General features: G+C 34.2%; 5 protein-coding genes, 1 long non-coding RNA gene and 2 other non-coding genes across 8 annotated transcripts in view; 5 read left to right on the forward strand and 3 right to left on the reverse strand.

The window, feature by feature from the left end:
• The window catches only part of LOC108911957 (PR domain zinc finger protein 10), a 20,972-nt gene extending 15,353 nt beyond the window's left edge, over positions 1 to 5,619 (reverse strand). Inside the window, exons 1-8 of the mRNA XM_018717047.1 lie at positions 5,355 to 5,619; positions 5,135 to 5,300; positions 4,506 to 4,932; positions 4,131 to 4,451; positions 3,535 to 3,630; positions 3,309 to 3,473; positions 3,121 to 3,251; positions 2,717 to 3,060 (exon numbers count right to left, since the gene is read on the reverse strand). Of these exons, the coding sequence (XP_018572563.1) occupies positions 2,717 to 3,060; positions 3,121 to 3,251; positions 3,309 to 3,473; positions 3,535 to 3,630; positions 4,131 to 4,451; positions 4,506 to 4,932; positions 5,135 to 5,266 (1,616 nt within the window). The 5' untranslated portion in view covers positions 5,267 to 5,300; positions 5,355 to 5,619. The remainder of the gene's footprint in view (positions 1 to 2,716; positions 3,061 to 3,120; positions 3,252 to 3,308; positions 3,474 to 3,534; positions 3,631 to 4,130; positions 4,452 to 4,505; positions 4,933 to 5,134; positions 5,301 to 5,354) is intronic.
• A 3,024-nt stretch (positions 5,620 to 8,643) lies between these two features.
• Positions 8,644 to 9,052, forward strand: LOC111691563. Its single transcript, XR_002762979.1, has 2 exons — positions 8,644 to 8,718; positions 8,848 to 9,052. It is a non-coding gene; the product is annotated as an uncharacterized LOC111691563 (long non-coding RNA).
• Positions 9,053 to 10,916: 1,864 nt separating this feature from the next.
• On the forward strand, positions 10,917 to 12,670 carry LOC108911954 (U3 small nucleolar RNA-associated protein 15 homolog). The gene is made up of 3 exons (XM_018717045.1): positions 10,917 to 11,028; positions 11,080 to 11,336; positions 11,391 to 12,670. The coding sequence occupies exons 1-3, from the start codon at positions 10,939 to 10,941 to the stop codon at positions 12,607 to 12,609; spliced, it is 1,566 nt and encodes a 521-aa protein (XP_018572561.1). The 5' UTR covers positions 10,917 to 10,938; the 3' UTR covers positions 12,610 to 12,670.
• Positions 12,671 to 13,824: 1,154 nt separating this feature from the next.
• Positions 13,825 to 18,323, forward strand: LOC108911961 (programmed cell death protein 2-like). The gene is made up of 5 exons (XM_018717059.1): positions 13,825 to 14,039; positions 14,317 to 14,480; positions 14,534 to 14,814; positions 17,246 to 17,708; positions 17,801 to 18,323. The coding sequence occupies exons 1-5, from the start codon at positions 13,932 to 13,934 to the stop codon at positions 18,060 to 18,062; spliced, it is 1,278 nt and encodes a 425-aa protein (XP_018572575.1). The 5' UTR covers positions 13,825 to 13,931; the 3' UTR covers positions 18,063 to 18,323.
• Positions 14,128 to 14,199, reverse strand: Trnaa-cgc. The gene has a single exon. It is a non-coding gene; the product is annotated as a tRNA-Ala (tRNA).
• On the reverse strand, positions 14,838 to 16,451 carry LOC108911963 (mitochondrial folate transporter/carrier-like). Its single transcript, XM_018717060.2, has one exon. The coding sequence runs from the start codon at positions 16,315 to 16,317 to the stop codon at positions 15,379 to 15,381; it is 939 nt and encodes a 312-aa protein (XP_018572576.1). The 5' UTR covers positions 16,318 to 16,451; the 3' UTR covers positions 14,838 to 15,378.
• Trnad-guc lies at positions 16,608 to 16,679 on the forward strand. The gene has a single exon. It is a non-coding gene; the product is annotated as a tRNA-Asp (tRNA).
• Positions 18,324 to 25,526: 7,203 nt separating the features above from the next.
• LOC108911960 (slit homolog 3 protein-like) lies at positions 25,527 to 26,629 on the forward strand. The gene has a single exon (XM_018717058.2). It carries the CDS (start codon positions 25,543 to 25,545, stop codon positions 26,530 to 26,532), a length of 990 nt encoding a protein of 329 aa, XP_018572574.1. The 5' UTR covers positions 25,527 to 25,542; the 3' UTR covers positions 26,533 to 26,629.
• Positions 26,630 to 27,062: the final 433 nt, after the last annotated feature.

The following is a 27,062-nucleotide window of genomic DNA, read 5'->3' on the forward strand; positions in this document are numbered from 1 at the left end:
GAAATATCTCTCAATCTCGTTGTGATAAATGAATGAAATTTAGCTGTGTATACCAAATTTCATTCATTTATCACAACGCGATTGAGAGATATTGCAAAAAAATTATTTCCATTCCTCCCTCTTCAATGGGTCCCTGTGCCCTTAGGAAGCATTCCCGGGCCCATGTTCATATGAACTTTTTTACTTAGTTTTGATCATAGAATCGGCCTGTTCAGGGTTGGCAGCTAATTATGAGACACCCTATATAGCCCGCAACCACATCAAAGGTTTTAGTTTTGGCCCTTGAGGCCTTGCAAGTTGGACACCCCTGTATCTAGATTATACCCTTGAAGTATGTAATATTCGTTGGGTGACACCCTGTATAGACAACTAGACTAGGGAGTGCACAGTTTGAGAAACAATAAAAACAATAGATGAATTACAACTAGTCCAGACAGTATCTGTTTCAAAGAGTCCATAGTTGGGTGAATCATATATCCACGGAGATTTTTGGCTTCTTGGCTTTCAAATATCACTAGAAGTGAAAATTTTTCTATGCACATAAAAAAAAACGTGGGTTTAACTTTTGGCGGCACAATATATTAAAAAAATTCTAAAAATGTCATATTTTTCTTCCTATCTAATTATGTATCTTTTCAAGAGATGATTTTAGGCGAAAATGGAAAAGGAAAAAAATATTTGTAATTACATTTTTTACAAAATATGACTAGTAACAAATCGAATGAATCATGGTTATTATTGAAAAATCGGAAAAATCGCCAAAAATGGGGTTTAAAAATATTACTGTTTAGGGAATTTTTTTTGGGTCTTTAAATTGGGTATGGGACCTTCATACTTGGCTCAAGAAAACTTCATGTTATGTAGAATCATCACACCAAATTTCATCAAAATCGGTTCGATGGATTTTGCAATCCAGATTTTGAAAAAAAATTTGCAATTTGCTTTTTGAAATATCCGAATCCATCAATTAGGAGAGCTCTGGCGCTTGTTTGAACATTGGTCGAATTTTTGTACTTATAAACAATTAAACAATATTATATTGAAATGGAAGATTCTTTTTTTAATATTAATTTTTTTTTATTGAAGTATAATTCAAATTTTATTGTTTAAAATATAAGCAAATGAGAAATTAACTCATACTACTAATTTTCCACATATTTTGAAAATAATTGTTTAAACAATTTTAGAATATTTAAATAAATTTGTTTTTGATCTGTGATAAACAGTATATAAGTTTATGCACACTTACCTTTGATGTAATAAAAAAATAAAGTTCATAATTAAAGGAAGTTTAAAGATAAATAATTATCGGACTGTTGAAAGACCAATAATTATTAACAATAGGCATTTGAAAATACGCTAATTTTTTTTTTAAATCGCGAGACATTGATTTAAAAAAAAATCCTTAAAATCGGACCTCTAGAAGCTGAGATATTAAAAATTTTTAAGCGCGTCGCGGTTTTGAACTCACCGATTCAATTTCAAGCAGGCCCAAGCGGCCGTGCTCTCTGCTTTCCACATCACCACCACCAGTACGATTTTCTTGAATGTCTCGCTTGCATAAATAACTTTACACGTTTTAAAGTAGGTTGTCAATGAAGAAAAGTATTGCAAACTTAGACCTGGTAAGTACTTGGAATACCAAAGGTATTTTTCGAAAAATTAGCCTGGATGTCCCAGTATATTTAGTGTAAATGACGGTTAATTTTGATCGGCTATAACTACGTAACTAATTGATCAATGGATCTGTTTTTTTTTTTAAAAAGAAGCGTCTTTCCAATAACTTTTAAAACCTGCTTTAAAAAATTTGATTTGATTGAATATTCAGTTATTCCAATTTTTTATAAGTACAAAAATTAAACCAATGTTTAAACAAGCGCCAGAGTTCTCCTAATTGACGGATTCGAATTTTTCAAAAAGCGTTCCAAAGCTTGAGAGCCCATCTATACGTGATTGCTATGCAAAATTTCGAAAATTTGAAATTTTTTTTCAAAATCTGGATTGCAAAATTATTATGCAAAATCTATAGAACCAATTTTGATGAAATTTGGTGTTATGATTCTACATAACATGAAGTTTTCTTGAGCCAAGTATGAAGGTCCTATACCCAATTAAAAGACCCCAAAAAAATTCCCTAAACAGTAATGTTTTTAACCCCATTTTTGGCGATTTTTTCCGATTTTTACAATAATAATCACAATTCATTCGATTTGTAACTAGTCATATTTTGTAAAAAATTTTATTACAAAAATTTTTTTTCTCTTCCATTTTCGCCTAAAATCAACTCTTGAAAAGATACATAATGAAATAGGAAGAAAAATATGACATTTTTCAAATTTTTTTAACATATTGTGCCGCCAAAAGTTAAGCCCACATTTTTATGCACATAGAAAAATGTTCATTTCTAGTGATACTTGAAAGCCAAAAAGCCAAAAATCTCCCTGGATATACGATTCACCCAAACCAAAACAAATAACGCCTAGTCTAAACTGAATATTGTTCATATTAATTTGTTTAATTTATTTTGTAAGCTTGGAATGATTAATTTTGAACTAAAATGAACAGCTTTTTTCTTGAAAACATTTAAATTTAGGACCCACGTATCAAACTTTTTTTTTTACTTTTACTAAACCTATGGCACTTACACTGCCGACACCCTGTATAATTCAAGTTACATTTATGTATATTAAAAATAGTTACGTATCGACATACTTACACTACCACAGAAAAATAATCCTCGATAGCGCCTTGACTGAAATTGTGTTTTTCCACAACGTGATTTTTAAGCAAAGTGTAATTGTACTGGAAAAATATCTCGCTGCAAACGTTGCACTCCACCACTTCCGTCTGGTATTTTTTCATCAAACGTCGTTTGTTCTTCGATTTCTTCCTCGGCCTAGTATTTTCATCTTTCTCCTCGTCGTGAACGTTCAAGTGGTTCTGCAACTCTTCGGAAGAAGCAAACTTTTCAGAACACTCGTAGCAAGGCCAATTGTGGATTTCTCTCGGTTCCAGCAGGGGTAAATCGAAATAATGCGCATACGAAGCGCTGTACCCAACCTGAAAGTAAATAAACGATGAATTTATTACATAGATTCCTCAAATAAAAATTTGATTTACCTTCAATTCTTGCTTCGGTAGAATGTTAGCGGTAGTGGTGAAATAAATTGCGTTATTTTCTTGTGTTATTACCAGATTCTGCTCCTCGTAAGTCAACGCCTTTCGCACAAAACACATCCAGTTTGACGAATCTGCATGTAAAAAAATTTGTTATAAGTTTTGCTCGATACGAAACAAGACGTACTTACTCTCGTCAGCCACATCCATCTCGTAAGTCGCACCCTCACTTTCTATAAAAAAAACCAGAGATGCCAACTCGTTTTTAACTTTCTCCGTCCTCAGTGTTAAAATTCCTTCGAGGGGGCCAAATTGACTCCTCTTTGGTATGGCCTTCTTGGCAAACACGGCATTCTCTATTCAAAAAAGAAAGACAATGTAGAGAACGTTGACCGAGTTCATCTGTTAAAGCCTTACCGTCATTTATTTTATTGATAAACAAGTAGGACTCGGGAAGGGACGCTCGCGCTCTAGTTAAAATAGGTTTGTCTGTAATGCTGTAAACGCAGGACACTGGAAAATAAATGAACCACAATAACAAGGTTTTGCAAAACTCAAGGATAGTATTGCAGGGTACAACTATTCTAAGGTTAATATACCCCAACTAGCCTTGAATTATATCAGTTAAATCATGTCAAATATAACAAGAATCATTCGTCGGCCAAACACACCATACATATACTGGTTTCCGGCTTGTTTGTCCTCATCACTAGTAATGAGAGAACTCGAATTAAAAATAGAGTACTACTCGATTCTTAAAAGTTCTCACTGTTCTCGGATGCTTGCTGAAAGTACTCGAATACTTTTAGTTCTTGATAGTTGCCAAACCAACTAGCAAATATCATACGAGCTGTGAGTTCTCGAGTGAGGGAAATATATATCGAATGAATCGTAAGAATTTAAATACTTTTAGGCCTCGGTGGTTGTCAAATAGCATTCATTTGAACAAACGGTTGACTCGTAAATGGAAAGAATTTCAAACATTGTATATAAAGCGAAAAAAATCTACTTACAGAGTTGTTCTTCGGGGTCCAGCTCATTCTGTCTATTCCTCCTGGTTTCCATTTTAAAAGCATTTTCTGTATCTAAATTTTTGCCAGCCACATCGCTCGCCAAGCTGTTTATGTAACTATTAACGACTTGCGCATCGACAGATGTAGTAACTGCCGTTGAAATGTCAATGTCGTCGTTTAATTCAGATTTCAAAGTGCTGTCATCTAAAGCCAAAAGATCGGACTCTAACAGCGGATCAGGGGCTAGAGCTTCCAAAAGTTGGTCGTCTTCCAAGCAACGTTCAACTAAAAGTTCCTGTGCGTTCACACTATAAGAAATTCCTACAAAAGGGAAAATATACGATTTCTCGCCGAAAGTAATAGTTATACAATTACCCGTTGCTTCATCGGTAATAAGCAGTTCAACTTCCTGTTCATTTTCCGGGGCGAGCTGCAACCCCTCGGTGTTAGTTGAAGTTACCATATTAGTATTATTTTCTTCCACCATTTGAAGGTACTGATTATTAACTTCTCTCAAGTTATCGTTACAAAGAACGGTAGGCATATTTTCGAGAGAGGCATTATTTAAGTCGTTAGTAAACTGTTCACTGTGAGTGTTAGTGTCTTGGGTGACAAGTTGATGGATTACAACAGGGTTAAATTCACTAGATTGTTCATTATATACCGGGCTGTATCTAGCCACAGAACACATATTAGGATCTAACGGACTAACATGTTGGTCAAAATCCGTATAGGATTCAGGTTGTGTAACATCTACGTTGTTTCGAGGACTTCCCATTTTGTAATCTTTGACATATTCAACCTAAAAATCATTTACTCTGTTTACAATCAGTTTTTGGTCATAGTAATCATTACATACCTCAAAATGTTATAATTATTGATCATCACAAATTGAAATGAGGTTACAATTACAAAAATTATTAGTAAGAATAAAGAAATTACACCAAATAACAAACAATTACAGTTGGAGCTTGTTTAAATTTAAATCAATTAACTTTACTTACTGCTATATATAAAAGGGTAGAATTGTTATTTACAATTCCTTGGTTATGACTACTCCAATTTGTTGTATCCACAATATTCATATCCTGTACTGGGGCCCCCTCACCAGGAGGGCCCTGAACAATAGTGTCCATTTTAGGGCTAATATTGTAAACAAAAAGTGGGCATCTAAAAAACAAATATATATGAATTCCGAGTAAAGGCGCTAGTTTTTTTATATACATATTTCCTAGTAATCCTGTAAATGTTCATTATTCACTGTAAAAAAAATCTTTTAAATTTGGGTAGAATCCATTTTGAATGGAGGAAGTCCATAGTAATCATATCCAAAACGAGAGGGAAATTTCACTCCACAAATAATCCTCATTCATAAAATAATGAACATAAATATGAAATAATTTCAAATCTGATACATAAAACAAATTTTTCACCTATAAATCGTGTAATTATTTGTTTTTATTACTCCCTGCCCACAATAGACCTTATAACTACTGGACTCGCCCAACTGTCATTTTGCCAATATAAGCTAGTTTCCTTTCCAATTGCCACGGAACTGCTCCTGACCTGTAGTATTCTTCTACTGTTTTATATACTAACTAAAGGTCTGTTCCAACAGGAGTCAGGAATTGGTTCCGAACCGTTCGAAATGTGCATCCAACTAATTCTTGCTATATTTTCACTGAAGACATATTTAGAACTTAGCTGGCCAAACATTTCAAATGATTCGGAACCAATCCCTAAGGGTTTTTTGGCGAGCCAAACCACATCAAACCCGGTTAGCTCGAGTTTGAATGTGTTAAGAGTTTGAGTTAACATTTGACAGAACTCGCAAAAATTCTTTTGGTTTGGATATCTAATCAATAATGAAATCGTAACCTATAATCTATGATAGTACTCGTAGCTCAAGTTGTTTGATTATTTCTTATATACTATAATTGTTATTCCTAATCTGAAATGCACATCCATGAAATAACGTTAATGTATAGATGATTATTAAATCAAAATGGGTTTACCTTTTCACAAATATCTATTCCCACGTAAATGTATCGGCAAAAAGGAAGTTAATAAAGATCTATACAGTACAATATAGAATATGCATATCTACGATTAAAGTTATTTGGATACTCGATTACTATTTTTTAATTATCAATTTTAAATATATTACTTTGTATTTTTTGCAAAGTTAATCCATTATCAAATTTTTTTATTTACAACTTATACCTATCCAAGCCTCTAAAAAAACGAAGTAGTGACTAGGTACGATGGTACGAAACAGAAAATAAATAAACAAAGATAGAAATATTAACTTAATATCCAATCCAACCCACAAGTCCGGTTTGATGGTTAGGCAAACTCTGCCAAACCGGGTTAACTACATTTCTCGCCAAAACGTCAAACCTCACCAAACTATAGTTAACCGGGTTAGCGGTTTTCTCGCCAAAAAACCCTTCCTGACTCTTGTTGGAACAGACCTTAAAACAATTTTACTCTTTAAACAATTAGAACGCAACTTCTCCGAGGAAAACGGGTAAATATTTAAATAATTTTCAAGTACTTCTTTTTAGTATTGTGAGCCAAAAGCCAGAGCCTAGCCTAATATAAATTTTACTTATTAACTAACAGCGGTACAAAAACCATAATGAAACACATTTTAAAATCCTAACTGCTAATTTTGAGACTATAATACCCTTCAGTAAAACATGAGACAGGGAAAACAAACATGAACAAATAAAAATAAAATGTTTCAGCTTATTGGAACGCAAAAAGCTAATCTGAAGTGTTCTTGAAGTGAAGAAATTATTTAGAATTTTAAAAAATCGTTTTAAAAGTAAGACACTCCTAACTTCCATTAGTGTCTATGAGTGCGAGAGAGACGAAACGCTCTCTCATCGCGAGTTGCATATCTAAAAAATTTGTAAACATGCGTTTATAAATCCATTCCAGTTTGTATGTATATGGTTCATTGGGCAAGGAGTAAAGATTATCTATTAAAAATAGTGATGGGAATAATCGAATGAATTAAATAATCGAGAGGTTACCGTTCGAATTAATTTTATAATCGAGTGATCATTCGAATGAATAATCGAAAGTTCACTTTGAAAATTTCCGGTCTATCCCAAATCATATGCGAAACATGTTGACGTTAGGTAAATGAATGACTCGCGGATTGGGGCATTTCTTCCATATTTCTTCGTTGCCAGTTGAGTGATTCAGCAGCATGTGTTTAAAATGAGTAGTCGCCGCCTAAAGAGGTCCATTGTTTGGGATTTTTTTGAAAAAAAAAAATTATATAGAAAACATAATTTGGTGTTATTTTCATTCATATGAATTTTTATCCCCGCTAAATAAAGCTCCCATCTAACCCCCCGCGATGCCACTCATAAAATTCCTGCATACCTTTTTTCTTGTATGTCGGTGCGGTGATATTCGATTGTCTCATCTATCCTCTCGGCCGTCTTATCTCGAGATGTTGTAGCTCGTTAGAGCGTTGGAACAATCGAAACATCTGCGCACTCGCTCGAGTCACAGAATATCCTAACTACACAGAAGCGACATAAACGGCGGCTCGTTTGATGTTGGCGTGGTGAAAATATTCGACCTTGAACGGTGGTGAACAACATGTTACACTGAGAGAAAGGTTATCACTATCAGAGATATACTGAAAAAACAGTTTATAAAATTTACTTTGGGATGTTAAGCCTTTAAATTTTTATATGAATGAATAATATAATCCATAATTCCAGTACAATTTCCAATAGCTTGTGGCATAAAGCATATAGCATAAATTTGGACATAAATTATATTACATTGGTTGTCGATGTAAGGCATGATTTTATGTTTAATTAAAAAAAAGCTAATTTGATTTACACATGATACGAGTCTGTTACTACTATAATTAAAAATTTCGTGTAAATGGGATATAGTTATAAATAAATCCAAATATCACAAAAAAAATATTTATTTTTTAATATTAAATACATAATATTATTTACTATTCGTAAGTAATGGCCCATAGAGAAATACTAGATTCCTTACCTCAAAATATTACAATTGGAGCCAACATTTCTTAATAAAATGTTGATAATAAAAAAGATGCAGGGTGTCGAAGTTAAAAATTAAATTTTGGTAATAATTACGTTATAGAATATAAGAATTTTAGTGTAAATTTTTTTGGTAGCATCATCTGTTATTTATTTCGATGTATTTTCTAGAGGGCACCACATAAGCCATTTGTGAGAGGTAAATGTGAGCGTAACTTTTTTTACGAGTAACGTAAAGCTTTTAAATAATGAGAAGTTTTAAGTAACAAGTTTTTATTATTAAAAAATCTTAAAAGTAAAGAATCCAGTATTTCTCTATGGGCTATTATTTACGGACCACCTTGTATTTGTAACATTTTATACAAAGATAACAAATAAAGTTTTCCGAAGTCCACCTTTGAACAAATGTTCAAAATGTAGCTCGCAAAGTCGATAATTATGTGTCTCTGAATTTTTCTCGAGAAGATCCTCTCTATTGCACGCTCTCAACCATGCTGAAGCTCTAAAAGAAAATTGTTTAGTTTATTTCATTCAATACTATTTAGGTAGGTATATAATGTACATAAATTTAGATTTTTATTAATTATCAAAACATATACTTAATAATTCTGGTATACATTCAATACATTTCAAATTTTGTAATACATAGCTAATTATTACATTACCTACTCTAGTCTTCAGGAATGGAAAGAAGCTTAGTCCTCTACCAGTTTTGGATGGGCACCCTCGACAAATACAATGATAACCCCCTCGACGATACATCACAAATATTATGTCTGTTTAAATAGTTACTAATATTAATCATTCACACTAAGTCTATAATAAATAAATACTAATAATAAATACACAAAAGTGAGGTTGGATTGAATTATCGATTGGTAAATTAGCTTGGTTCTTTGACGGAAAAACAACATGTTTCCATGGTGATTTTACACATGCGCACTGGAAATCGGCTTACGCGGGAAACCACTTTGTCGCTTCTGTGTAGTTAGGATATTCTGTGGTCGAGGAGTGCAGGTAATAGTATCGCTGTGGCCACTGTCATTCGTATCCGAATAATCGAATGATTCTATATGACCACTCGAGATATCTCGAGAGATTTTCATAATCGATATAATCGATAATTTTCATTCGAGTAGTCCCATCACTAATTAAAAATACTGAGCCATTTCTTGGGTCACGTCGATGTGGAGCTGATGTAAGTAAGCACAGAATTATAATACCAGAAGCGACAGCCGGCTCTTTTCCTTTGATCTCGCCGTATCAAATTTCGATGACCTTCCGCCATTATTTTGTAGGTATAGAGAAGCGCCAAATTTAAAAGTGACAACGATCAGTTGTGTTGTTTATATAAACTTTTTTTTATTCATTGAATAGAGATTTACTTACATAAATATGGTGTGGATTCTTCTTAATTTTATGGTATATGTACTTCATTTCAGTAATTTATTTTATATTTCATTCATAAAATAAGGCATAGTGACAGTTTGTTAGATAAATATAATTATTATATAGCAAGTACTTATATATTTTCATTATTTCATGCATCATTACGTACTTGTTTATAACACTCTTATTGTTGATGATAACAATAAATGAAAATTAAAATAAAATATTTAATCATAATTTGTGTTGTTAACTAAAAAAAATTACGTTTTGTGCCCTGGACAGTTCTGATTATTTTTTGTTTTTAAAAAGAAGTTGGAAATGAAAAAATTAAGTGATTTTTTTAAGCGATATTTTTATTTAATTAAAATTTACAAAATACAAACAAATTTTCTTATATGAAATAAATACAAGTATGTGTCTTAACAGTTGGTATGTTATATTTAAGTATATAAAAAATATAATACTACAACGAACTAACACCCACGAACAACACAAACTGTTCCACCTTTTCTACTCATGATATTATACAGAAATAAAAAAGTATTTATGCACGAATACAAGAAATACAATAACTGTTGACACACGCATCAAACATAAAATATTTTGAGGTTGACGGAAATACCTACAAAATAATGGCGATTTTCGCACATGCGCACTCAAAAAAAAAATTGACGGGAAGCGGAACTGTCGCTTCTGGTGTTATAATTCTGTGGTATTAGTCATATATTACTTATAAGCGTAGCTAAAAAAAAAAGCTCACGCACTTACCTAACCACTTTTTCGTTTTATTCTAAAAAAAAGGTTACGCAATCAGTGACTATTTGCAGTATGCACTAACATTTTGGGGTGCAACCGTAGGGTAATAATCACTCGAGTGGTGGGAGTAAACATCTCGAGATATCTCGAGTGATCTCAATAATCGAGTACCACTCGATTTTTNATTTCAAATTTTGTAATACATAGCTAATTATTACATTACCTACTCTAGTCTTCAGGAATGGAAAGAAGCTTAGTCCTCTACCAGTTTTGGATGGGCACCTTCGACAAATACAATGATAACCCCCTCGACGATACATCACAAATATTATGTCTGTTTAAATAGTTACTAATATTAATCATTTACACTAAGTCTATAATAAATAAATACTAATAATAAATACACAAAAGTGAGGTTGGATTGAATTATCGATTGGTAAATAAGCTTGGTTCTTTGACGGAAAAACAACATGTTTCCATGGTGATTTTACACATGCGCACTGGAAATCGGCTTACGCGGGAAACCACTTTGTCGCTTCTGTGTAGTTAGGATATTCTGTGTCCATAGGAAAGTAAAGATTAAAAATATAACCTATTAACATAGTCATAAGCCAGTAAAAATGTCGGATTTCAAGAGGTTAAATACGAAGATTTTAAAAAAAAGTGGTCCTGTTATAACCCAGGACCATATTTATTGGAAAAAAATAGGAGTACGGAAAACTTTTTTTATTATATCAAATATTAATAACCTTTTCTTTTAGGTACCAGTGTTAATAAAAGAATTTGGCCCTATTGACTATATAGATTTTTCGCCTATAGAACCTCATTATTTTGCAGTAACTTGTTCGGTCCGCGTGCAGGTCTATAATCCCATTACTAAACTCGTAGTAAAGAATTTGTCCAGATTTCGAGAAAATGCTTATGGAGCAGTGTTCAGATCAGACGGTCGGTTAATTTGTGCAGGAGGAGAGGAGACCAATGTGAAGTTGTTTGATGTTTCCACAAAAAGCTTACTGAGGTAATACAATTATAAAAATAGTTATGGCAGAAAATTTATTGCATATAATTTTAGGTTATTTAAAGGACATACAGCCCCAGTTCACAGAACGGTTTTTATGCACGGGAAACCTCAGATAGGTTCGTTTTCCGATGATAAAAGTGTAAAAATCTGGGATATACCAACAGAGAAAAATATTAGCACATTTACGGGACATACAGATTACATTAGGGCTGGTGCGACTTGCTCTGCTGCACCTGATATAGTACTCTCGGGTGGCTATGATAATATCGTTAAAATGTACGATACTCGTACAGAAACAGAAATAGCTTCCGTTAATCACGGTAGTCCAGTTGAATCCCTATTATTTTTACCATCAGGAGGTATATTTTTATCAGCGGGTGGCACGGAAATAAAAATTTGGGATGCAGCAGCAGGTGCGAAACTTCTAGGAAGTATTTCACAGCACCACAAAACCATAACCTGCCTTAGGCTCGCCTCAAACAATAAAAGGTTGTTGTCCGGTAGCTTGGACAGGCACGTGAAAATTTATGATGTGGCGACATTTAAAACGATTCACACATTGGACTTCCCCAACGCTATACTAAGTTTAGGGGTATCGAAGAATGACGACACTTTGGTGGCAGGTTTGGTCGACGGTTTGGTGTCTATCTGTAGAAGGGAAGAAGAAGGAGAGAAGAAAACCCAGAAAAAAGTTTCCGCTTATCAGTTCGCGTCGCATTCACATTCTGCTACTGTAGACACCATAGTTCCCGAATTGAAACACGATAAGGAAGCCAAACACGATCACCATTTAAGGAAGTTTGAATATACGAAGGCTTTAGATTGCGTTTTGTTACCTTACGTTGTAAAAAAGCACCCTCACGTTACAGTTTCCGTGATGCAAGAGTTAATACGGAGGAGGGCGTTACACAAAGCATTCAGGGGGAGGGATACAAAGTCCCTGATTCAGATATTAAGGTTTTTCGTACGTAACCTAGCCGATTATCGGTTCACGAGGGTGCTTATAGACGCGGCAAATATTTTTATCGATACGTACGAGGATAGCGTTATGTCGCTGCCGCCAGAAGTAGGGAAATTGTTCGTGGACTTGGTTCAGTTGCTCAATCAAGAGATGGAGCTTTCTAATGATCTGGCCGAGTTGCAAGGTATGATGAGTATGTTGCTGGCCAGTCAGGTAACGACGGAAGAAATCGATAGAAGCAGTTTGGGAACTAATGATTTACAACCTAGTGCCGATGCTCAGAAGAATCTGGTGGTTACGCTGTCTTAAAATGACAAAATGTGCGAATAAAATTTGTTATTTATGAAAATAAATGTTTCTTATATTTTTATTACTCTTTCATTATTTTATTATTTTACATAAGTAAACGATTTATAATTTTTTAAAAATCCAATCCGATCCAAAGCTTAGAGAGGGTAGTACATAAAAAAATAGGGACACCTAAAACTAGTCTTACGCAACATAAATATGGGGTTCAATTAAGACTGTAAAGTGTCCAGTTGCCCTAAATTTAAATTCAGAACATGTAAATGTAAATTTGAAATAACTTTTTAAAATATCGCAAAAATATGATATAAACCATCCCCCTTCATTTTCAGGAAAGTTTATACAGGGTGTTACGATTTTGCACATTTAGACTGTAGTAAATGTGAGCCACAACGTTACCTATTTACTGTGTTGCACTTACTACACGAATTATTTTTAAAATATATCTATAAAAGTTTAAAGAATTGAGAAAAGAAAATTTTACGAATTTTCATTGGACAAATAATTTATGTACAAATGAAACAAATAGCTGTAAACTGTAACGTTATCCTAATCTTAAGTCTTTAATTTTAATTTTATTTTTTATAAAAAATTTGACTTCAAACTAATGTAAAGAATTAGTTACGCAGTATTGCTCATTACCGTGTTATATACCTTGGACGAAGACATTTTTTAAATCGTAATCGGTATTGATCTTAAAATTATTTGAATTGAAGTCGGGGCTATACTTACCTAAAATACAAATTTATGGGAGTTTCAGTTTATTAAAGAAAAAGTTATTAGCAATCTTAAATGTCAATAATCTATAGTATATATTCAAACGTCTTTCAAGCTGAAAGAATTTACACTATGTTTAACTATTTAAGTAGAAAAAAGAATTGAATTGAAAATATGCATATACTTCTATAGAAGTATGTGAAAATGTAGTTTTGAGGTATGTGAGTTTTGACGATAAAAGTCCGGGAAATTTAAAACTGACAAATTCTATGATTTCTATGTAGGTATTGTAGTAGATAATTTACTTAACTAACCTATATTCTATTTCGCTTTAGAAGCTCCTTAAATCCATTTTCTCGTGTTTCTGTCGCCTCAGTACTTAATTTGAATTACCAACCAGATAAGAAATCATTAAAATCCTTTAATTTTATGGATAAAATCGATAGGGGACAATGTAATGTTCGCGCTTGCGCGGTGGCATTTCGCAATATTTGGTTATGCAGAATAATTTCTTCCTTGTATTTTATGTTGACTAATTTTTAAATTGGAGTGGTGGTCTCTCCAGTATCCATACCACGTTACAATTTGGTATTTAGTAGACAACGAGCATGGCAAAAAATAATTCATGCGTGTTGTTAGGGTTCGACGATGAAATAATTAGCGACAAGTACAGAGGACAACTTAATTTCACTGTCAACAAGATAGGTGGAAATCCGGTAAGCAGTTTTTCGAGGAGTTGTTTATTGATTTAGTATGGAGCTATAGGTTTTAATTTTTATATTAAAAAAAAGCAAAAAATTATGTTGGAGGAGCTGGGATTTGAACCCAGGACTTTCAGCATGCGAAGCAGACACTCTACCACTGAGTTACACCCCCGTTGTTAATACAATTATTAAAGTCTGTTATAAAGGCCATGTGACATTTGTAAATGTTTATAGCTGATTTATATTATACTTATAAATTAAAATAGTGTTTAAATACATGTTATTGTAGGATTTTCCAAGCAATGTTAAACTAGAGCCACCCAGATGTCCACTGTGCCAGTTGCCAAGACCACTAGTGATCCAGATTTATGCCCCACTAGACAACTCGGTTTTTCACAGAACTCTCTATTTGTTCGCTTGCATTAATCCGAACTGCTGGAATTTAAGCGAAAGGTACATATACCACATTCAATATTTATTACATAGTTTAATGTTGACTATTCTAGTTGGCTCTGCTTACGTTTGCAAACCGAAGAAAAGGTTTCGGACAGTACTGAGGAAACCACATCGGTCGCCACCAAAACCAGCACTACGGATTGGTGCACCGGTGCCGACGATTGGGAAGACGACAACAATGCTAATTTTAACGAAGAAAACGGAAATGTTATTAATAACTTGGAAAGAGTTTCCGATGAGGACGACGAGAGTTGCTCATTGGAGGATTCCATAAGGTCTGGGTTTGGGAATATGAATATAGATGATCACAATGCTAATAACGGGGCTAACGGTAAGTGAAATAAAAAAACAGGATCGATTCACAGGGAAAGTTTTTATTCTTTGGCTTTTGACGTTAATGTCACAACAATGAAACTTAACAAGTAATTTTAATAAAATAACAAAGTATGTACAAGGTGGTCGATATATCTGGGAAACATGTTTTTCTTGAAAACGACTGAAGATAATTAAATTCGGGAAACGGTGTTTAATTTTCCGTACTGTACTTCAAATATACAGGCTGTTACAAATTCTCGATATATTGATCGTCCTGTACAAAAATGTATTACAACAATTAGGAACTTAAGAAATTGTGATTATTTAGTGCAAAAAATACATCTTTTAGGTAAAAAGTCTGAAAATTCTAAAAATAAATGAAGCAAATTCTGATTTCAATAGAATAATTCGAGATAGGTATGGCACTTAATTTTTTTATCCTGTATACTTTTATAAGCTGTTACAAGGTACATATTTACTAAAATTAGTAATAAAGGACGCCTAACAATATCTAAATTATTTTCATAATTCATAATAATAATCTTAAAAGTACATCACATTACATCGCCTAAGTGTCTAACTAGCTATTGTTGTATCTAAGCAATAAGTGAGAGACGTTTTCGTAAGTCAAAAATGTTATCATGGTGGCTGGAGTGACTCTTAAAAGGTTGGTACCCAATCCCTTGTAGAACCCACGCCATCCCTCGTACACCCAGGTCTGTTTCATGCAGTCCCAAACCCCTTTGTAACAGTAATGTTGGTTTTGGAGTCTGGCTCGTACAACTTGATACGGATACGTAACTGAGACGGCTACAAACTTAGAAGTAGCCGCAAACGCCAAGTATTGTGCGGTACCCAACTTGGCGCTGATCGGTTGATTGTAGTAGCAACTGTAGTACTTCTTCATTTCCTCGTATACCATGAATTGCACAGCCCCGTGCGATACACCGAAAATTCCCGGGATAAGACCTTTGTAGTAACCCTTGATGCCATCGGCTTTATAAATCTTCACTAAAGCGTCTATCATTCCGTTGTATGCTTGCGTTGAACTGTCAAATTGCAAACAAAGTCTAGTTTTAACAACCCAGAGTGGGTTCGTTATAAGCAAGGTCATAAGTCCGGCTTCTGATGCTGCCAAGAGGTGTGTCGAGGCTGCCAAATGCATATCGGAGTTGCCCTTCTGCAAGTTAGCTTTTATGGCATTGTAAAACAAGAAGTACAGCCCCCAAGAGGCGCCTGCACCCCACACGTTAGGCGTAACTCCCCTGTACAATCCCTTCACACCTTCCTTATGGAAAATTGTGGAGAATGCGTTAATTATTCCACTGTACTTCGGGGTTTTTTGCATTCTTCCATCGCTCACAGCAAAGCGAATCTTTATCACGTCCAAGGGGTGTAGAATGAGGGTGGAAGTTACCCCACCTGATATGCCCGCGATTAAGTGTTCGAATTTGATATGGCTAAACACGTTCACCTTTGCCGCCAAGGGGTTTTTTTGGTTTGTTATCACGGAACTCATCTTATTTTTCACTAAAAGATATACAATCACAATCGGAGTCGGAGGTTTGACGGCTCACATTTTGAGGTTAGGTTTACATCAAAATTTGATAGCGAATTTCATAACATTGCGGAACAGGGGCAAAGAGAGTTCCATGTTTAACAGACTGATAATTAGGTGCTAATGGCTATTTGTTTGATGGGTATGTCGAGTTGAGATAGATTATTATAGGGACAATTTAATAATATAGAGATGATTAATTTAGTAACACTCGTAACGGAGTGATGTAAATATAGAAAGTAGTTTGTACGTCCTCGGTAGTATAGTGGTAAGTATCCCCGCCTGTCACGCGGGAGACCGGGGTTCGATTCCCCGCCGGGGAGGGCTTTTTTTTCTTTCTAATAATTTCTATTCATCTGAAAATAGCGTATATGCTATAAAATATTTGTAATCGAACGTGAGTGAGATTTTTGATATTCTAATGAGAACTAAAAAATTCGAAACATATCTAACTGGTGATTCTGCTGTTTGCTAGATATTGCTCAAGACTGTGGTCCACAGAGTAGTTGTTTGCAACAATGTCGTTTGTTAAAATATGTCTGTTGACTTGTTTAAATTTTTATAGTGGGGACAATATCAATTTCGATATTTTTGGGAGGTTTCTAATATTTTCCAATCAGAAATAATATCTCGGGATCTATTTCCAAGAAAAATTAAATGATGAAAGCTACACTTCGATTAGTTTATATACAGGGCGTTTTTCATTTTCTGTCATTTTTTATTTGTGAAAATGTTCCATTTATGCAAAAAGGTTTTTCAATTCAGCCCCATTGGCATGTTCAGTGTATTATTAGGCCCCCGGCGTTCATATCATAAAAAAATATATTTGAGCATAAATAGACAAATTTTGCCCCGGTTTTATTCATAAAATCGGTCTACATCTTTTCAGGCGGTGCTGTAGGTCGCCTCCACTCCCCCGCAGCCACCGCCGAGATAGAGGGCAACGAGGACGAAGTAATCAGCATCGACACCCCCACCTTCCCCCAGCACAACATAGTCGACCTGCTCCAGGAAGTGACTCCACTCCCTCACGACGTCTGTCAAAATTTTCAGTCCGATTCTAGAAGGTCTTCCCTACTACAGTTCACTTCGTACTTTATGTCGGTCTGGGAGGAGACGGCAGGCAGCAGTTCCTCAACGATCAGCGACAGGCACGTGAAGGAGTTGCTACAGGACTACCAACAGAGAAAGGAAGAGAAGACGAATTTGGGTAGTCCCGAAGGGGGAGGCGCCGCTGCTGTGGAGGCAGACACCGGGTTCGAAAAGTACGAGAAGAGTAACCCGGCGCATGGCGATAAGATGTTCCACCACTTTCTCTCGAAGGTACAAGCTAACAGCGGTCAGATTCTGAGGTAAATTGATAATAGTTTTACGTTGAATTTATTTTAAAATGTATAAGCATTAGTTTCGTCATCAATTTTTTTTTAATCTGTTTTATTTCTAGATATTGCAGGGAATCCGACCCTTTGCTTCTGTGCCCTTTGCAAGATCCCCCAAAGAAATGCCAATATTGCCAGGGGGATGTAGTTTTCGAGTTCCAGCTGATCCCGACCATAATTTCCAAACTCAAATTAGTCACGGATCCTAAACCCTGCGCCAGATTGGAATTCGGTACGATCCTGGTCTATACTTGTAGGAAGAGCTGCTGGTCAACCGACGCGACTGTGAGAGTTGAGACTGTAATTTTGCAAACGGAAGTGTATTAAATGCGGCGTACGATCCAAGAGAAGTGACGGAACGGAGGAGGATAGGACGTCCAAATTTTTTTAGAATAGACGGTTTGTGTTTTTTTATTTATGATTTTTGTTGAAATTTATTTCTCGTGGCAGGTATTTCGGCGCATACTTACCTAGAAACTTCCCTATTTATGTAGAAAAAATACACTTTCTGTAGGTACATCAATAATAGACTTGCAAGTATGCATATTGCGTTTTTACATGTATTTTAAATAAACTTATCAAACAGAGCGAGCAGTCGTCTCTCTTTGCTGTCGCACTTGTGATTGTCTCGACTATTATATTTTTAATTGTGAAACAGGTTATGAATAGTTGTCTACAGGGCGTACAAATAAATCTTCAGACGTTTGTGTGAATTATCGTCGAAGGGAGAAATAAGAAATAAAGTTCATTACCTGTTTACGATTATTTTTAAGTTGATTACAATATTTTAGTGTTAGATATAAAATATCAAGAAAAAAATATCGACATTTTTTGTTGTTTTTATTCTTCTTGTGATTCTAGGTGATATATCGTTTTTGTTAAATTTTTAAAATATTTATAGAAAACTCTCCATTTTGTACTAGTATCTAGGTGGTGTATTATTAACGATTGATATTAAATAAGACCTAAGCTTCGTATTTTTAATTTTCGTGTCGTTTTAAATTTTCTAAACGCATGTCTAGATTACAAAAAGTAATTTTTTAGGACAACTCAAAACGGTACATTTTATGTGACAATTTAAAATATCTGTGTCTAAATCGTACACGAGGCTTGATAAAAAAGTAACGGGAATTGTAAATTTTCTCATAAAGTATTTATTTAATCCTCAATTTTTATCCCATCCCCTTCAAAGTAGTCCCCCTTTGACATTATACACTTGTGCCAACGTAGTTTCCAGTTTGACAAACACTGGTGGAACGCCTCTTTAGGTATCGTCTTGAGCAGGGTTTGCGATTTTGCATTAATCTCATCTATTGTTGAAAAACGTCCGTTGGAGTTTGGGAACTAGGAAAAAGGATCATGTTCGGGGAATAGGATGGTGTTGTGGTGTTCTTGTCATTTCCTCCTTACTGTCTCACGCTAATCGTGCAAAACTTGTAGTCGACGAAAACGGTTAGAAGGACCTTCACGTTTGACCAGGTCTCGCCTCATATTCTATGTCTTCTTGGCATTCCCGAAAACATCTGTATTGATGATAAACTCATGGCTGTGACATAGTATCATCGCCAAGCCATTTTGAACGCTTCGCTGTACTTAATTCCGAACATAAGGGGTTATTCATTTATCTTTCTACCCTTATGACCAGTATCATAACGATATTAGATTGCAAAAGAGTTTACCATTTACTTCTCGAAAGGGCTGGCTGGCTGAACAGGTTGACACTTAAGTTGGATGAACAAAACGACAGCGTACCGAGATTCAGGGAATGCGAGATCTATAGCAAAATTTGGAAAGACTATCCATTATTAAATTAACCCGAGACTCTAAAACTAAGTAGACTGCTCAGTGTGGAACCCAAGGGAAAACTGCCTTTTTTCCAGAGATCTCTCCTGAATTCGACACTTCGCTTCGACACGCCCATTTCTTGGGTTCGGATGTTCGGAAGGTTCGGTTCTTATCTTACTGTGGGGATCACTGAATATCGGGACGTTTTGGCATAACTATACCACGTTAATAGTTCTCTAATGGACTGAACTTACAATTGTATAAATTGTGACTAAACTGAACTAACAAGTAACCTTACGCCTTCCTCTCATGACTCCGTATAGTAACACGGGACGGATCAGTCAATTTTATTTAATCTATTCTTATAGCTTGAAAAATCCTCCTAAAAACCAGCTATTTGATGAATTATTATTTTCCTCACAACATTCTAACAATTCATTTGAGTTTCTTGGAATACAGACATCCTTTTGAACGTATTTTGCACGTTATAAGAAATATCGACTTCACCATGGGCTCAACCGTTGATACCAGATGCTCAACACATGGCACCGAGGGTCTAAGTCAACTTGTTCAAAAACATTGCTAAATGTCAAGAGGCCTTCTCCCAAGGACGGCTTTGCAAAATTACTCCTGGTGACAAAAGGCACTAGTCCCTCGACGACTTTATGGCGACGCTAAACCTACTTGAAAACCCTTAACTTTTCAATAATTAGTATCTGAGTTGGCCCATCTATTCCGAGAATTAACAAATAAACTACCACGTGTCCCGTCTTTTCTTACAAATATCAGACAAACTCTCTGATCCGACATTTCGCCACACAAGAAATCGCCAAAAACACCAAGGCAAGTCTTACTCGTCGGTTTGCTAAAAACAAACTAAAGTTGTCTAAAAATCGATGGGTGATAGACAAGATACAACACGCGCAATTTGACAATTCCCGTTACTTTTTGAACAAAACTCGTATTTAATAGAAGACGTAAATAAATATAAATATGCGATATATCATATCTCAAGCATATAATACGATTTTTTAATTTGCTAAAGGCTCAAATTGGTTATTATCACAGTTATGCAAAAATTGATCTAAGTGTCTGTGTATATTTTGAGATTTGTATAAAATTGTGATACCAACACTGGTGTATTATATTTTTTTCAAGTGTTGGGACACATAAAACTGTTTAATTTGTTATATGAGTAAAAATACAGCCATTCAATTTACAAAAAAAAAAAAACGCAAAACTCAAATTTATTTTTAAATAGATCCGAAGAAACCTGTAACTTCAAAATTATTATTATTTTAGTGGTTTGATGTGGACCACAAATAAAATCCTTATTACATATAAAAAGATGTGAAAAATATTTCCGTTCAAAATTATCGACAAAAAATTTTAAATCAAATCTAAATAGTATTTTTATGAAACAAATACTTAAACCTTTACGATCATGTTAATAAGGATTTTGAAAATGATTCCTTTAAAGCTGTCCTATGTAACGCATTTTAGAAAAATACTATCTGGTAGATTAGTCTCATTAAAACAAATTGATACACTTTTTAAAGACATTAAGACGGTAAGAATTAAATATAATTTTGAAACATCTAATTGTTTTCTTTGTCTTAAAATAAATAAATAATCCAACAGTCTTCCTATTATTTTTCTTCCCATCACGTCCGGCATCATCAACAGGTCATAAATTAAAAATCTAAACCGCTTTTCACCTTTATAAAACCGCGGGAAATACCTATAAAATTTAAATCTCTATGAATCTAGAATTCTACAGAGACCAAGTTATCTTCAAGTTGCCTTGCATAGATGTCGCCACATGCCAGTCTTAAAAATAATTATCGAAATCGACCAGTAATGTAAGCTTTCAATAATTTCAATATGTAGGTGTTAGGGAACCAAATAACAAATTTAGAACAATGCACTTTAATTTCAATTCGTCTGCAACTAAACAAATGATCCACAGCCGAAGTTCTGAATGTTGGCTGCTCTGCCGGTTTTTGGTGTAAAAAAATCTAGTATGCGTATGTTGTGATGTTTAAAAATGGAATCGTATTTATAAAAGTGACTCACAATTGTTGTTTTTTGATGAAGGAGGTTTTGAGTACCTGAATGAAAAGTCTCGGTATTTTTGCATTTGTGACAGTGAAAAAAATTACAGGTACGTATTTGTATGTCCCAGAAGATAGTTATTTTGTTAGTTTGGATTCAAGTGTGATTTCGGGTGTTGTGTAAACAAAACGATTTTAAAATTTCCCTCCAAAAAGCTATCCATTTGTGAAGATTCCTAGTAAGATTTGCGAAACTTTTAAATTACTTCAAGGGGTATTTGAACGAGAAATAAATGAAAACATGTTTTATCCACTATCATAGTGGATAAGCAACTACATTACGTCACATTATTTACTGTAATGAGTTTATGTTTATTGTGGCTGTAGTTTGTGTCCTCTAACTACACATATTTGCAATACATCCTACAAAAGGATAACCTAAATTCAGTATTTGTGATTTCTGTTACATGTTTAGGAAATAAAATATGCATAAGTTTATTTGTAGGTACTCTAACCTAATCGTTAGAATGACACTTTCAACTTTTGTTTTTTGGAGTCTCGAAAATTGCCCAGTTACTCATTTCCAATCCTTGTGCTTTAATTTTGTCGTATATTTTGCTATAGACTTTAAAAAGGACGCCTACCACATGCGAAATTGTAAATATTCAAATCAGCCAATCGCCTACGAGATCTGCCCGTCCACGCTAGAAAGTGTGCCTGATACATAATCTTTATAAGGGTCTGCGAATTTTAATAATCTACCCACGACGAATAACGTAATAAGTCGCATATTTGTTTTATTAGGAAAACGTCACGTAAATTTTGCGATTTTCTGAGCGCGAGCAATGGGCGGCAGTGGGCCATGACGGCATTTTGAGGGATGTCGAAAAGTTAACAAAAGATAGGTAGTCTTTCCTTATTGACAGTAATGATAAAAGTGACGCTACTACATGCTGTTTATTTTTTAAGTACTGTTGTTTTGTTGGTTACATCAATTTTGTGATTTACAACTTTTTCGTATGTATTACTATTGGTTTCATAAGCTTTTACTATCTTCATTATTAGCGGGGCAATACAAATTTTAACATTTTATATTGTTTTCCTGTTGCAGTGTAACTATGCACCTGCGTGGTAAATCAGTGTCTGCATTTTTAACAAAGATTTCTTGATGGGGCCTGATGGGACACACCTAAATCAACCAGATGTCCGTACCTCCCCCAGGGCTGACCGTTGGTCCTTATACAAGGTTAGAAACTAACATTTATTTATTTATTTTTATAATATTAATTGAGCGACTGTAAACGATAGTTTAAAAGTTTAAAACAACTTTTATTATCATTTGTGTATAATGTAGGAATGGATAAAACGCGATATTTTCTTCGACGGCACTTTTTATTTTGTGACTTGTTCCGTTGGTAATCTTTGCGCTCGATTTAGTAAGATAAGGCGTCTCCAGAGTTATTATTTGTAAAAACCATAGATTACAGAGGTAAAAACTGTTTATAATTAGGGTACGTATAGGAAATACAACCGTAAAGAGAAAGCTCGCGTGAATAACCGCCCTAACAAATAGATACATTAGAGAAAGTTCATACAAGGTGTCCCATTTTAATGTACCAGACTGCATCATTTTTTAAGTCCGACTTTTATAAAAAAATGTTTCTAACAAAAGTTATCAGGTTTCGAGGGGGTCAAATGGTGATCTTGAGTTTAACCTTGAAGTCAATTATCAAGGTCAACCCTTTTTTTAAATGGAAATTCGTGTTTTTTATTGCAGGGGGAAAAATACGTAACGTTTGTATGAAACATTTTTCTGGAAAAGGTTTCCTGTAATAAAAATATGGGTTTCTATTTAAAAAATCAAGATTGACTTTGAAATGACTCTTGCAATCGTCTTGAAATGGCTCATAGAAAAAAGTTATAAACTTATATTTGTACGCTATTATTATTTAATTGTTTAAACAATAAAACATGTTTTTTCAAAGATTATTTCAAATAAATTTCAAACCAATTTTATTCAGATTGATACCACTGGGGTTTTCGAGGTCACTGAATGAGAATATAATGTTAAAAAATAAAAATTCAAAATGGCTGATCCAATATGGCCGACTGTTTTTAAACAATTTATTAAAAAATGACAATTTTTAAAGCAATTTTAATTAAATTGATATTATAGGGGTTTTCGAAGTCGCCGAACAAGAATATTATATCAGAAAATAAAAATTTAAAATTGCTGATCCAATATGGCCGACTTTTTAAAAAATATATTTAAAAATTACAAATTTCAAAGTAAATTTAGTTAAATTGACCATTATAGGGGTTTTTGAGGTCTCTGAACAAGAATATTGTATCAGTAAATGAAAATTCAGAATGACTGATCCAGTATGGTCGACTTTTTTAAACAATTTATTTAAAAATTACATTTTCAAAGCAATTTTACTTATATTGACATTTTTAGGATTTTTCAGATCATTGATGAAATCAACTCTTTAAATTTTAAATAAATTTGGGTGTGATGTTTAGGGTTCTGCAAAAACTCAATATATGGTATTCTTAATTAACAAATTTATTAAATATGAAAAAGTATTTGCATATTAAAAATAGAAATATAAAAAAATAACAATATTCAATTTTCATTCTCTTGAATCATTGTAAGTAATTATTTTATACAATATTATAGTAAAAATTTTTTTTTTCGGTGATTATACTGTTTTCAAGATATATAGATGTATATTGGTTAAACAAGCCAAAGAAATTTTTTTTTTAACTTTATTAAAATTTATTTAACAACAAATTTCATAGTTTTAAAACAAATTTTTTTTTGTTTTTCTTTAAATTGTATATAAATTCAACGTTTTAAATAAAACAAAATGTTTCGAAAAGCCATATTTGGGTGAATCGTATATCCACGGAGATTTTTGATTTTGGCTTTCAAATATCACTAGAAATGAAAATTTTTCCATGCGCATAAAAAAAACGTGGGATTAACTTTTGACGGCACAATATGTTAAAAAAATTCGAAAAATGTCATATTTTTCTTCCAGTTTAATTATGTATCTTTTCAAGAGTTGATTTTAGGCGAAAATGGAAGAGGAAAAAAATGTTTGCAATTAAATTTTTTACAAATCATGTCTAATTACAAATCGAATGAATCATGATTATTAGGGTAAAAATCGAAAAAATCGCAATAATGGGGTTAAAAAACAATACTTTTTAGGGAATTTTTTTGGGGTATTTAAATTGGGTATAGGACCTTTATACTTGGCTCAAAAAAACTTCATGTTAAGTAGAATTATCACACCAAATTTCATCAAAATCGGTTCGATAGATTTTGCATAATAATTTTGCAATCCAGATTTTGAAAAAAAAATTGTAAATTTTCAAAATTTTGCACAGCAAAAACCAAGGCCCTTAGATACTTGAAAATTTAATCACATATAGAAGGGCTCTCAAGCTTTCAAACTTTTTTTGAAAAATTCGAATCCGTCAATTAGGAGAGCTCTGGCGCTTGTTTAAACATTGGTCGAATTTTTGTACTTATAAACAATTAGAACTTTGTGAATATCCAATCAAATAAAAATTTTTAAAGCAGGTTTTAAAAGTTCTTGGAAAGACGCTTCTTTAAAAAAAAACAGATCGATTGTTCAATTAGTTACGTAGTTATAGCCGTCGTTTACACTAAATGTACTGGGACCTGGGACATCTATCTTTCTTTCTACACATAGTGGCATTAAATTTAAATTGCTAAACCCGTATCGTCTAATAAACATTCAGCAAAACTTATTTTCCATTCGGGAGCACGTTACTGATCTATAAATATCCCTCGATCACATTACTGACGATAAATTATCGCTGTTGGGCTATCGCCTTCTAGGACCTCTGACCTTGACCGGTTTTATTTATAATTTTATACAGAAAAGTCAATAGTCAACTCTAAAAATTAGTGAAGTTTCGTGATAGTGCGCACCATGCATAAACTTACAGTATTTTTCGCAGTAATTACCCAAGTTTTGTGCGAAGGTTGCCCTCATATACCAACATATAACCTAACAGTGTACAAAACCGTGGATAGTGGTCCGGAGAATGTTACCTCCGCTGGTAAAATACAGCTAAAAGAGGACGCCTTTCATTTGGTTTTAGCGAACGAGAGTATACCGAGGCTCTGTGAGGACTCTGTTGAGTTAAAAAACGAATTGTCCGTAGTACAAATTTTGAACTGCAGCGTGGCGGATATCGACCCGGGTGCCCTGCGTATCACCCCCACCTTAACCCTATTGAGGATTAGCTCAAACGCGTTAACCACCGTAAAACGAGGGGTTTTCAACAGCGTAAGAGTGAAAGAGATAAACTTATCCAACAATTTCATATCGGTGGTGGAAGATGAAGCGTTCGACAACAACACCCACCTGGAGATCTTGAAGATGAACTACAACGTTATCAAGGTGATAAGTCCTCATTGGTTCACGAACAGCCCGAACGTGTACAAGTTGAGCATCATCTACAACGACATGACCAAGATACCGGCCAGGGCTTTCAGGAATTTAGCGAGACGTAGGCCGCTTAAGCTGCGCCTGTCCGCCAATAGAATCAACGAGATTGACAGCGGCGCCTTCGAGGGAGCCGGAGACATAGATATTTTGAGGTTAAACGGTAACAAGTTGACGACGCTTCCCTCTCAGCTGTTCGCCAATAGGACCGTAAGGATTTTGCAGGTCAACACCAACAGGCTCGTGTGTTTCCCCGAGGAGATGTCGGACAGTAAACTCGAGAGTCTGTGGTTTTTGGAGAACCCCACCTTCAACTGTACGTGTCTGAGGAAGGTGAAGGAATTCGTGGATGAGAATAACGTCGATATAATGTATCCTTCTGTTATTTGCGAGGACAGGGTTAGGGAGATCAATTTAGTGTTCAATTTTAATAAGACTTACGAAATACCGCTGCTGCCGCCTACCATATAGGATAGTTATGATTTTGAGTGTGCGAAAAGGACAGTTCCACCATAAAGTATTACACGCATAGTCCCGAATAATAATATGCAGCCCCGTCTCCCACACAAGTAGAAAAATAATTCCAAATTTTGCATTTTCGAAAATCGTCTGTAACTCTTTTATTTAAAGGAATTTTTATAATCTGGAGACACTTTTTCACAACGAGGAATTTTATTTTCATTGCGACGTTTCGTTTGCGAGAAACCATCATCAACTTTCATTTTTCTTATGGGCGCCATGTTGAATTGTACTGAAACTGAACAACGCCATGACATTGGTGATAAGCTTTTACAAAAATTTGAGACTGTTCTATAATGGTTTCGAAAATTTATGCGGTGTTGCTAGATTTATTAAAAATATTAAAATATTCATTTTTGAGGTTGTTTTTGAAAATTTTTTTATTTATATTATATCATTGAAAAGCCAAAAAATTGCTCTATTTGCTCAGCTCAAAATTCAATAAGGCGCCCATAAAAAAAACGAAAGTTGATGATGGATTC

The sequence above is a fragment of the Anoplophora glabripennis genome, unplaced genomic scaffold (assembly GCF_000390285.2).
Source record: "Anoplophora glabripennis isolate ALB-LARVAE unplaced genomic scaffold, Agla_2.0 scaffold389, whole genome shotgun sequence".
In the NCBI taxonomy this organism is placed as follows: domain Eukaryota; kingdom Metazoa; phylum Arthropoda; class Insecta; order Coleoptera; family Cerambycidae; genus Anoplophora; species Anoplophora glabripennis.

Bases quoted from the DNA above. Each gene is read 5' to 3' on its own strand.
- LOC108911954 (XM_018717045.1), top strand. From the start codon at position 10,939: ATGTCGGATTTCAAGAGGTTAAATACGAAGATTTTAAAAAAAAGTGGT. The intron at 11,029-11,079 runs GTACGGAAAACT...CTTTTCTTTTAG, and splicing joins TTTATTGGAAAAAAATAGGA to GTACCAGTGTTAATAAAAGA. The intron at 11,337-11,390 runs GTAATACAATTA...ATATAATTTTAG, and splicing joins TCCACAAAAAGCTTACTGAG to GTTATTTAAAGGACATACAG.
- LOC108911961 (XM_018717059.1), top strand. From the start codon at position 13,932: ATGGCAAAAAATAATTCATGCGTGTTGTTAGGGTTCGACGATGAAATA. The intron at 14,815-17,245 runs GTAAGTGAAATA...ACATCTTTTCAG, and splicing joins TGCTAATAACGGGGCTAACG to GCGGTGCTGTAGGTCGCCTC. The intron at 17,709-17,800 runs GTAAATTGATAA...TTTTATTTCTAG, and splicing joins AACAGCGGTCAGATTCTGAG to ATATTGCAGGGAATCCGACC.
- LOC108911963 (XM_018717060.2), bottom strand. From the start codon at position 16,317: ATGAGTTCCGTGATAACAAACCAAAAAAACCCCTTGGCGGCAAAGGTG.
- LOC108911960 (XM_018717058.2), top strand. From the start codon at position 25,543: ATGCATAAACTTACAGTATTTTTCGCAGTAATTACCCAAGTTTTGTGC.